At 42.4% G+C, this 12,569-nt stretch overlaps 1 protein-coding gene and 1 long non-coding RNA gene across 3 annotated transcripts in view; one reads left to right on the plus strand and one right to left on the minus strand.

The window, feature by feature from the left end:
• Positions 1-279, plus strand: part of LOC124272494 — a 34,305-nt gene extending 34,026 nt beyond the window's left edge. For both annotated transcript variants that reach the window (XR_006897342.1, XR_006897341.1), the window contains exon 3: positions 32-279. This is a non-coding gene — a long non-coding RNA (uncharacterized LOC124272494). The remainder of the gene's footprint in view (positions 1-31) is intronic.
• Positions 280-1,749: 1,470 nt separating this feature from the next.
• The window catches only part of LOC124272495 (programmed cell death 6-interacting protein-like), a 34,405-nt gene continuing 23,585 nt past the window's right edge, over positions 1,750-12,569 (minus strand). The window contains 6 exon segments of the mRNA XM_046707692.1: positions 1,750-3,972; positions 6,245-6,343; positions 7,631-7,753; positions 9,275-9,464; positions 11,903-12,037; positions 12,421-12,569. Coding sequence (XP_046563648.1) covers positions 3,677-3,972; positions 6,245-6,343; positions 7,631-7,753; positions 9,275-9,464; positions 11,903-12,037; positions 12,421-12,569 — 992 coding nt within the window. The 3' untranslated portion in view covers positions 1,750-3,676.

The following is a 12,569-nucleotide window of genomic DNA, read 5'->3' on the forward strand; positions in this document are numbered from 1 at the left end:
ATACAAGTTGCATTATTATTATTATTTCTAGGATGCCCAAAGGATGCAACTCTGCACAGACTAGCTATGATTCCAGTGACGGCACCAGCCCTGACCCTTTAAATGATCTGAGGAGGATCAATGCAGGAGTCAATGATTACTGCAAATCATGCTAATCACAAAGACACGAAGTCTCAGATCAACAGTAAGTAGATCTTGACCTACACTGGAAAAGGGCATTAGGATGTGGAGTGTATCCCCTTGTGAGATGGATTATTTTAATACAATCAAAATTAGTTATATTTATTGTATCTATGAATGAGTTAGTGTTACATTGTGTCAACGTCAACAGTACTGCAGTTGTATAATTGTGCTGGGGCCACAAAAACCAATAATAGATTGTAGGGGCATCAATGCATCACAGATTTACACCTAATGATAGGCTCCACAGTATGTTTTCATTCTGTATCAGTTTTCAGAATAATTCTGTAATAACGGGACCAGACGATCATATGGGCTAAGACAATCTATTGTGACAGAACTACTAAATCTAAAAGCATGATGCTGACTGAGCAATTCCAAAGTTACCAGCCATGTGAGTTTGACAGAAGCTGGTTGAACAATGTCATTAGTGCGGCCAAATGAGTGAGTGAGTGAGTAAGGTTTTACGCTGCTTTTAGCCGTATTCTAACAATATCGTGGCATTTGGCACCAGAAATAGGTTTCACACGTACCCATGTGGGGAATCGAACCCGGGAATTCAGCGTGACGAGTTGACACTTTAACCAGTAGGCTACCCCATTGCCCAGGTGGGCACAAGAGGCAATTCAAGAAAATGTTCAAAGTACTGTGTGTCAGCGAGTTTGTATTTCTGCCTTTTTCAACAGTATCCTTGTTACAACAGCTTGATGGAGTAAAGCCTGAATTGATGTAAGTCTCAGGTGTTGATCAATCCATGACACCTACTTGTACTGGTATGGCATTGACAAACCTTCAAACATAATCAGGGTCCACGGAGAATGGAATCCATGATTGTATGTTTTGGCATGACCAAGGTATAAATCTGTAGAGCGGATTGCCGCATCACAGGACGACCGGGTCACCTAGGACTCTAACATTGCGATGTGTATCAATACATTAAGTTGGTAGATCATGACAGCCAACATGGGCAACAATCATCTCCTGGATGATGTCACATGATTAATAATTAATAATAATAATAATAATTGATTTGTATAGCACCATCCTTCTAACATTTACTGCTCAGTGAAGCTTAAGAGTTTCTGATTAGTATGTCAACTTTGGATTAAAAATTGGAGTTTGACTGACTGACTGACTGACTGACTGAGTTTGGTTTTACGCCGCTTTTAGCAATATTCCAGCAACATCGCGGCATTGTGCCCATGTGGGGATTCGAACCCGGGTCTTCGGGGTGACGAATTGGAGTTCGAAGTTGCAGGCATCATCATGATTAACATGGTCAGACATTGTAAACAACAAATCCTCACTTAAGTTTGAGTGGAGGTAGCCTCATTGTTAAAGCATTTGCTCATCTCACCAAAGAGTTAAGACAAAATATGTTGTACTTAAGACACTTTCATGATCCCGTGGCCTGGGTTCAATTCCCCATACAGGTACAATGTGTGAAGCCTGTTTCTGGTGTTCCCTGTCATGATATCGCATGAATGCTGCTAAAAGCTGTATAAAATGTCACTCAGTCATTCACCCAAGACAAATATCAAAACATTCCACAAAAGAACAAAGCCACCATTGTGTTGTATGAATTATTTAATAGAAACCTGTCTTGCTGATAGACTTCCTATATGTACAAAATGACAACATAAACTGATATCAGCTTAGCAGAGTGGGCAGAGCTTAGCCCTGCCCTACTTACAGGCAATAGGAAATGTACAGGCTAGTGTGTGCCAATATATACAGACATGATTGAAGAGTTTTATTGTAACATCACACGGTTTGCATAAGAGCACATAGTTGCATCACAGAAAATATAAGTGGGAGACTGGACGATAAGCAAATCAAAACTCTTAACAACCATAGCTGATGAAGGGGTGATCGGAATTGTTACTTATCAGCTGATATTGACGGAGTTGATTTGGATTTCTCCTTCATTGTTTCAATGCTACATTTGAGTACAGATAAAGACGTTATACATGTAAATTATATGTATGTCTTTGGTACAGGTGCAAATACCTTCATGATGCAAAATGTCAGTTGCTCAAACAGGTACTTCCACCTGCATAGTGAAATGTTGTGTTGAAATAAAAAGTTAAAATCCATAAGCTGACTCGGTCTTCAGACACTTTAGCTTCTAAATCCATACTTTGATTGCAGCTTTGCAGAATGTCTTCTTCTTCCAACGTACACATCATCTCTGTACATACTTACAAAACAAAGTTAATCCTTAAACTTGGAAATAACAAAACATAGTTCTAACAGTTGAAGGAAACTGAAATTCTGTAGGCAAAACTTTCATTACTGTTTTGGGGACGGTAGTGATGATAATTATTGAATTAAAAACTTTATGCTGTAACAATGGATTATTATTTCCCAAACCGAACCACCTGTTGCTTCCAGCAGCTGATTTTATTTATCATTGTAGGACGGTGTATGTACCATTCTCTTACATCACTAAACAATTCAGTTCCTCAAATGAGAAGAAAAAGATACTGATGCTTGTACAGAGTCCATTATCAACGGTTCTGCTCGCATGAAGTCTTCACCAGAACAACAAGCAACACAAAGCCAGCAGCACTTGTAATCAGAGCACAATAAGTACATACCGGTAATCTAAACTGTTTTATGGAGGAAAAGTTGACTTGGTGTCTTTAAAATCACACCAATCAACCACAATGTTGTCCAAAGAATTCATGATACTGCGGCATGAAAGACAGTGTATACATGCCTATATTAAACAGTGACAAGCTATTGAAAATTAAACAAGTAAAACAACAAAAGCAGCTATCCCATGTCAACATGCTATTGTTAAAGTGTAGTCAAAGCACAAAAATATACATTCATTCTGGGTGATTAAAAAATTATGCTGCATGATGAGATGAAGTTCAGTCACATTCACTGAAAATACAAACTTTTAAACTATGTCAATAACATTTGAATATTCAAAAAAAGTATTAAACACTAAAAAGAGTCTGTCTCTAAATTTGATGTTGAGATCTGAGGATGAACATTGAATAATGGGAAAAATATTAAACTACTAAGAGTTTTCTGGACATTGATTATATACTGTCAACTGATGCTCTGGACTAGTCTTCAGTGTTAACAGAAGTTATTGCTAACTTGTGTCTTCATTGTGGTAAAGGGAGATAATTCAAACAAGACAAGGAGAGTGTAATACAGCATAAATTGAGAATAATTGAGAAAAGACAATGATTATCAGCTCTTACTCATTTCATAATATTGATTTACTTTCAATATTACTCTAATCCGATCACTTTATTTTCAGATTATGAAAATAAACTATCTACTATTTAACAGCTGTACATGAGGTTTATTCCAAATGTACCTTCAAGCAACAATGACAGAGTATAAAACACATTTTCTCCAACTTTTGATAAAGATCACAACAAATGTTTGTGTATTAAGTGCCAAGACAATCACAGGTCTGTCCACAACTGTCACTCGGAAAAGAGTTCTCTCCCCTAGCCATGTCCCATCATGCTTAGCGCCACTGTTGGGCAGGTGGTGGGTAGCCCTGTTGCGGGTATCCCTGCTGGGGGTATCCAGGGTACTGGCCTTGGGGAGGCTGTGCCCCATACCCAGCAGGTGGCTGCTGCCCAGGGTACTGAGGGGCTTGGGGGTATCCCTGTCCATAGGTTGGCTGTTGAGGGTAGCCCATGTATGGGTTGTATGGGTTGTAGGAACCAGGCATGGCGATTGGAGGCTGGTATTGAGGGTAGGGGGCCTGCCAGCCCTGGGGTTGTCCTGCTTGGGGAGGAGGGGCTCCACCGTACCCTGCTGTAAATGTATGCACAAATGTTAGACTGGAATCAACAAACAGTGGTAGTCATGGTGGTGTTGAACTTAATACAATCAATAAACTTTATGAACAGTTAATATCTTTTATTTCATTGCTGAGTCTGACAGAAGTTCTTCTCATGGCCAGACCCAGATTTGCAAGTTCAAAGATTATCATGGTTTTGTTGTACAGGCTGAAAAGGCTAACCATATCTTAGAAGTTACGAGAATAAATAATGTGCATTTGGGAAGATGCTTGTTTATTGCCCTCCCCCACCAGATCAAGTCTCAATTAGATATTTTCCGGTTCCTTGAACCAAAAACATTACTCTGTCATTTTTGTATTTGAAAACAAAGTCAAAACCAGAACAAAGCCATGCTTGATTATCTGGGCTGAGATTTTCAAAGCTGTCTTAGAGCTAAGATTGTCGTAAGTTAATGTTAATGTATGACACTTATGACTATCTTAACACTAGGAGAGCTTTGAAAATTTTGGTCCAGGGCCTAGATATTCGAAGCTCTCTTAGCGCTAAGATAGTTGTAAGTTAATGTTAATGTATGGCACTTACGACTATCTTAGCACTAAGAGAGCTTCGAAAATCTAGGCCCTGGACTGTTGTGTATCATTTCTATCATGATAAACATCGTTTTACCACAACAATCCTCTCTTCTCACTAAAGTAGAACAGAGCTTCTCTTGCTCAGCAACGAATCAAGAGGTGTCATCTGATAGTGAGCTTTGCACTGATCTGACAAACCCTTGAGTATGTAAATAAATCACAAGACTGCTTTAAAGGATGTCTTAGTTGGAACACAGTCTTCCTGAGTCGTAAGGTAAATGAAGTCCCTTATTTGTAACAAGATTGGCACTGCTGATGTTACTGCAAGTTCACTCATCAAAGAACATTGCATTTTGAAAGGACTAACAACGAAGTTCAGGGTCAAAAGGGTCAAGCATAGAGATCATAAAAGCACATGAAACACTGAATAATCATGGATAGTTTACACAATCACACTGATGTTTAACCTGTATAAGATACCTGATTTACCACAAAACTGCATCTTGTACATATTGAATACATCAGGCTTACCCCCTGAGTTTAAAATTTAAATGACAACAAACATACTGGTTAGTAATAACAGGCTGTAAGGGTTGTTACTGAACAGCTAGGTCCACAGGTAGCATGCAGGCAAGACAACAGTAAGAAGCCAGTGGGTAAGTTATTTCTACACAGTGAGAGGAGGTAATATTAGATGAAAACCAGTGACATGTCAGTTGTCATGTTGGAGGGACCATATAGGCAGGACATGCAGAAGGAACCATCACCACCTTTGCAGTAATTCATTAATGCACAAGCATGATATGATTGAAGATACTTCCAGACATGCATAACAAAGAAAACATGACATCATGCCGAAAATACTCTGGTACACCCTGAAACCCTTAAACCGAACATGGAGAAATTGGAGTTGGTGCACATTGGAACGAAGCGTAATCCTAAATGCAAAACACACCCATTCCTCTACGACAGTAATCAGTGGTGAAAATCAAGCATGGACATGAAGGTGTGCATGTCTTGACCCTCCTGTTTTAAGAGCTGGGGAGCACTAGATTCAAATGCTACAGCACCAAACACCAAAGGCCATGAATTTCAACATAGCAAACCATGCAACTGACATAACAACACTCTGACAATGCAATGTACTGGTATGTGAAACAACAAAAGAACCATCTCCTCAAGGATGCACAAATGACTCGGACACACATCGACTAAATAGCATGGTTCACTGGACGTGGATTACAGGAAGTGTAACACTGCAACAAGAGATTAGTACCACTACCACAGCAAGCAAGGTGATGACCGTGGCTTTCCATACAAGATCCTGAATCCAGGAACCTGTTGGCCAGTCTTGTCTGTTAATGTGCACAATGTCATGAAAAACTGCCATGATCAATCAGATTTCAATGCCTTGGGTGTGTTTCACAAAGTAATCTCTGTTCCACAGCTATCATAGTTTCATAGACCAAACAGACAAGATCAGTTGACGCAATTAGACTGCGTTGTGGAACATGGCCCTAGTCATGTGATATTGCAGACACCAACAGGCTTGAAAAGCTGGATCTAGGTGTTGAGACAGAACCCACATGCTATGACATGGTCCATCAAGCTAAAGGCTGGTCATGGGTTAATGTCATGCCAAGACACACACACTTGTACAGACTGACCCGGTCGACATTAGAAGCAACCACATGCTATGTCAGGGCCACCTACCATAGTTCTGGGTTGGGGGCTGCTGGTAACCTTGGGCGGGGTAGGGGGTCTGATGTGGGGCGGTGCCAGGAGGGGCACCTGCTGGAGGAGGTGCTGACCCTGGAAAGTTTGGATCAGACACATGTAATTAAATATAATCAAGAAGAAGCTCATTTAGTAGTACGATGCCATGCAGAATATGTGGCAAAATGAGGCAGTATTGTAATCTGTAGCTCATAAACCCTTAGAGAATCTACAATTGACTGTAAGACTTCATACCAAGGTTAAATATCTCACAAACAAGACAAATGTGGGAAGAAAGAATTGAAGAGCAAGAACTGACAAGCTGGTGCCACAAAACATCAAATCCTGAATTTGTGTTTCAGAGAAATACAGAGCAGTTTTAACTATGTCAAGTTTACATCTTGCTTAAACAACCATGCACGGAAATGTAAAGAATTGTTCAATACAGGATCAGATATTAACTATGTATGGGCAAGGCATGTAAATATTAGGCATGTAAAATTACCAAGCTCCTTCCCAGCTGCTTTATCTGACCAGTGTCATTGCTGCCATTACAATGATCTAGAAATTTACCCTTGAAATGTAGAGACATCAAACTTTTGTGGGAATGCCATAATAGTTAACTTAGAAAATGTATATGACTGACTCAATATTTCCTTGATGAATTTACTTTCTGTCTTATCAAATTGCTTGGAGTTTGCTGACTAATGAATAATCACCTAACTTCCCTGTTACATTACAGTTGAAATAAAAAAGAAATGAAAACCGACGAACAAAGAAATTATTTAGCTGAAGGAAGCGTAATCAGCATCATGAAAGTCACTACTTGTATGTAAACACCATAGTCAGTGAGTTGCAATGGCTGGAGTCCACTCTGTGCATGGGTGAAGTCTGCCTAGCACAGCTGGGAGCTGTGACTAGTGGCAGGGAATTGTATAATGTGTCTTCAAAGAGGCTGTAGCTGTGAGGAGCTTGTAAAATTACAGTAAAAGGGGGACTTGAAGGAGAACACTTGCTAAAACAGCAATGTGTAACTCTCCATACATTAACCCTACTGTAGATTTCAAATAATGCACAAAATTGTTTTGCCCCAAATCCTTATCCTTTCTAGCCACATATTCCAGGAAGCGATAAGCTGCACCTGCTCCAGATGACAAACAGGCATATATGTCAGCTTATTTTAAGTAGCGAGTCATGTAAACACCTTTCCACAACATATAGATATAAGTAAGGAAGCTAAAACCCTCTAACCCACCAAACACAGGATATTCACACCAAGGACCATTTAGTACATTTGACAAAGTACAAAAACAGAATTATAACAAATTAAGCATGAAATAGAAAGAAAAATCTACTGGGGTAATGAAACGAAGAGGTTCGTACCCGCTGCAGCGGCGGGACCAGGAGGAGCTGTTGGCACGCCAGACTGCCCTATCCCCGATGTTGTCGGAGGAGGGGGGCGGGGTGGGGCGACACGGTTAGCCCCTGAACTGCTGGAAGCAGGAGCTAACAACAAAAGCAACACTAAATCACACACAGAAAAATCACAACAAAAGGTAACTGAAGAAGGAGAGAGTGTTATCAGGAGACAAAGGAACACATCTTCTGCTTCATTCCTGTCTGTCTGTCTTCACATGAATCACCTGGATATTTCAAACTGTTTTTAAAGTGAGTTAACATTTTACATCGCACTGGCAATATTACAGCCATATAGCGATGGAAACAAGTTAATCAATTTAAAACATCTGTCAACAAAGGACAGTAAAACAAACTAGACTATCACAGAAATATATTAAAATCTAGTAATTAAATCTAAAATGCTTAACTACAGAGGATGATACAATATAAACAAGAAGACAAAGTCATCAATATCCCCCGCAATGGCAAAATACTCTTCATGATTATGTCTACGAGTTATGATTATGTCATATACTTAGGTGTGTATATAGAAAAGTGGAAGGAGAGTATTGAAAGGTTTTGAAAGTTCTGCTCCAATTTCAGTCTATGTCAAACTTGTTGCCATGGAAATGCCAAAAATATTTTATTCAGAAATCCAAAACTACCAAAAGGCACCAGTACACCACCAGATCTATGTATGTGCCAAGTTTGGTGAAGAAACATTGAACGGTTTTAGAGTTCTGCTCCGGAAAAGTGCACTACCACTAATTTCTGTTTTAGTCAAACTTGTTGCCATGGAAATGCCAAAAATATTTTATTCAGAATTCCAAAACTACCAAAAAGGAACCAGTACGCCACCAGACCAATCTATGTGCCAAGTTTGGTGAAGAAATTGTGAACGGTTTTAGAGTTCAGCTCCGGAAAAGACAAATGTGCACGGATGGACAGACGGAGTCCATTTTAATACCCCCCGCAAAACGCGTTGCGGGGGATAAAAATGTTTCCATGGAAACCGAGAAAAATTAAAATGACAAAAATCTGTAAATATCAGAAGGCACAACCTTAGGTTCTGTTTGATATATCTGCCAAGTTTTGTTGAAAAATATTGAATGGTTTTTGAGTTATGCTCCGGAAACAAAAAATGAATACGGACGGACGAAAGAGGCGACGACTATATCCCCCTGCATTACATGCCGGAGGGATAAAAATGTAACCAAAGTACTATTGCAACCTATCTTAAGGTAATGAAGCTTCGATCACATTCGCACTGTGACTGCTTTGTACAACAGTCCTCGTAAACAAGAGTTCTTTTATTTGATGTTGTAGTCAACAAGCAAGCTAATGTATGGATGTCAGTGTTAACAGAAAAGGTACAAGATCAAAGAAAACAACACACACTAACATAGAAATGGAATTTGAGGACACTATCCAGAGCTGATACATATATCCTCGCGTTACGGGTTTTGGACACTAAGGCACCTCCATTGTCCTGATTATTGCTTGAACAATTGGAAAACATGTAAATGGAATTTTAATGTTCAGTTCTAAAATGTGTCAGATCACTGGATACTGCTTCAGGCCATGATACTGAAGGACATATTTAGGGGAGACAACACCTGGTGAACCTACCTGCAGGGGGCGCTGACTGACCAGGCCCTCCCTGGTATGTGGGGGTGGGCGGGGCAGGTTGGGACTTGGTGTTGGCGATCTGCTTCTGGACATCTTGCATCAACTCTTCCTTCTCTGTCTTCCTGGCGAAGCAGAAGTCCATCACTCTGGACTGTAACTTGACTAGCAGTGGAGTCAGGTCATTGTAGAACTGGAACAACAAACAGGATTAGAACATCTCTCAGTCGGCCTTACTTCCTCTGGGATTATGGGACCTTCAACTCAACTCAGGGACTTATATATAGTCTCAGTCATAGCAAACCGCACACTTTCCCTGCTCAGGGTCCTATGGATACCGCTTGAATCCATGACACCCAAATCTAAACCAGCATAGTCTTCCTCCACTTTGTACCGCTTGGATCCGAGACATCCAAGTCTAACCATCACACTCTTCCTCCACTTAATACCCACTGGATCCATGATACATAACTCTTAACAACCTCATTCCTCCTCTGCTCAGTGCCCCATGGATACATGACTGCCCATTTTAAACCACCACACTCTTCCTCTGCTCAGTGCCCCATGGATACATGACTGGCCACTTTACACCACCACACTCTTCCTCTGCTCAGTGCCCCATGGATACATGACTGGCCACTTTAAACAACCACACTCTTCCTCTGCTCAGTGCCCCATGGATACATGACTGGCCACTTTAAACAACCACACTACATGACTGGCCACTTTAAACCTCACACTCTTCCTCCTCAGTGCCCCATGGATACATGACTGGCCACTTTAAACCACCACACTCTTCCTCTGCTCAGTGCCCCATGGATACATGACTGGCCACTTTAAACCACCACACTCCTCTGCTCAGTGCCCCATGGATACATGACTGGCCACTTTAAACCACCACACACTCCTCCTCTGCTCAGTGCCCCATGGATACATGACTGGCCACTTTAAACCACCACACTCTTCCTCTGCTCAGTGCCCCATGGATACATGACTGGCCACTTTAAACAAGCACACTCTTCCTCTGCTCAGTGCCCCATGGATACATGACTGCCCACTTTAAACCAGACACACTCTTCTTCCTCTGCTCAGTGCCCCATGGATACATGACTGGCCACTTTTAAACCACCACCACTCTCTTCCCTCTGCTCAGTGCCCCATGGATACATGACTGGCCACTTTAAACCACCACACACACTCCTCTGCTCAGTGCCCCATGGATACATGACTGGCCACTTTAAACCAGCACACTCTTCCTCTGCTCAGTGCCCCATGGATACATGACTGGCCACTTTAAACCAGCACACTCTTCCTCTGCTCAGTGCCCCATGGATACATGACTGGCCACTTTAAACCAGCACACTCTTCCTCTGCTCAGTGCCCCATGGATACATGACTGGCCACTTTAAACCAGCACACACTCTTCCTCTGCTCAGTGCCCCATGGATACATGACTGGCCACTTTAAACCACCACACTCTTCCTCTGCTCAGTGCCCCATGGATACATGACTGGCCACTTTAAACCACCACACTCCTCTCCTCTGCTCAGTGCCCCATGGATACATGACTGGCCACTGGCCACTTTAAACCACACTGTTCCTCTGCTCAGTGCCCCATGGATACATGACTGGCCACTTTAAACCAGCACACTCTTCCTCTGCTCAGTGCCCCATGGATACATGACTGCCCACTTTAAACCACCACACTCTTCCTCTGCTCAGTGCCCCATGGATACATGACTGGCCACTTTAAACCAGTACACTCCTCCTCTGCTCAGTGCCCCATGGATACATGACTGGCCACTTTAAACAAGCACACTGTTCCTCTGCTCAGTGCCCCATGGATACATGACTGGCCACTTTAAACCACCACACTCTTCCTCTGCTCAGTGCCCCATGGATACATGACTGGCCACTTTAAACCACCACACTCCTCCTCTGCTCAGTGCCCCATGGATACATGACTGGCCACTTTAAACCACCACACTCTTCCTCTGCTCAGTGCCCCATGGATACATGACTGGCCACTTTAAACCACCACACTCTTCCTCTGCTCAGTGCCCCATGGATACATGACTGGCCACTTTAAACCAGTACACTCTTCCTCTGCTCAGTGCCCCATGGATACATGACTGGCCACTTTAAACAACCACACTCTGACTCCTCTAAACCACCACACTCCTCTGCCTCAGTGCCCCATGGATACATGACTGGCCACTTTAAACCACCACACTCTTCCTCTGCTCAGTGCCCCATGGATACAAGACTGCCCACTTTACACCACCACACTCTTCCTCTGCTCAGTGCCCCATCGATACATGACTGCCCACTTTACACCAGCACACTCTTCCTCTGCTCAGTGCCCCATAGATACATGACTGGCCACTTTAAACCACAACATGCTTCCTCTGCTCAGTGCCCCATAGATCCATGACACTCAAATCTAAACCAGCACACTATTCCTTCTCTAAGATACCCCAGGGATCCATGACAGACCATTTTAAACCAGCACACTCTTCCTCCCCATGCCACTATATGGACCCCAAACACCCAACCCAAACCAGCATAGAATATCACCTAACCCTGACCCAGCAATCCCACTGACTGAGTGCACCCTGCCGACACACCCACCTTGGTTCCCTCCTCCAGGTTACCCTTGAGTTCAGTGTATATGTTGTATGCAGCCTGGAGCTCCTTCAGTTTGGCTTCCCTGGCAGCAGCTGACTGGTTGGAGGACCGGGCATTGCTGAAGTCTGTGTTGGCGTTCTGGAAGTCAAACACAGGTTATGTCAAGACGATATACTGCTGACACAAGGCAGTCATTACCTTCTACACTATGTAATTGTGGACCGCAGTTGCAACATAATTTCTGTCTACGTCCTCGCTAGAATATAAAATACAGGGTACCTTCCTCATTGGAGTAATACTCAGTGCTGACCTAAAACATTATAAGAGGGCTATAAACTAGTTCTCAATGCTTCAATTGCTACAAACTGGTGAATAAAGCTGAAGAACAGTAACCAGTTTTGTGTCATTCAAGCATGGCTAACTACAGACACTGAAGACAACTGAAATTAGGTCTCCTCTAGACCCTTGTAGACTGACAAGTCAGTGTGAGGTCGGATGCTGCATTTCTACTGCTGTGGTACCTGTATCCTAGCCTGCAGGTTCTCCTGTCTGTGGATGCTGTCTGACACCTGTTCCCGCAGTGGGCCGTACACACGGTCAAGTTCCGCTACTGAGATATTCTCTTCATTCACCAGACCATCACTAGCCAGGGCCGACATGAAGGACGACA

The sequence above is a fragment of the Haliotis rubra genome, unplaced genomic scaffold (genome assembly GCF_003918875.1).
Source record: "Haliotis rubra isolate DU_JTF1 unplaced genomic scaffold, ASM391887v1 Scf17, whole genome shotgun sequence".
In the NCBI taxonomy this organism is placed as follows: Eukaryota; Metazoa; Mollusca; class Gastropoda; order Lepetellida; family Haliotidae; genus Haliotis; species Haliotis rubra.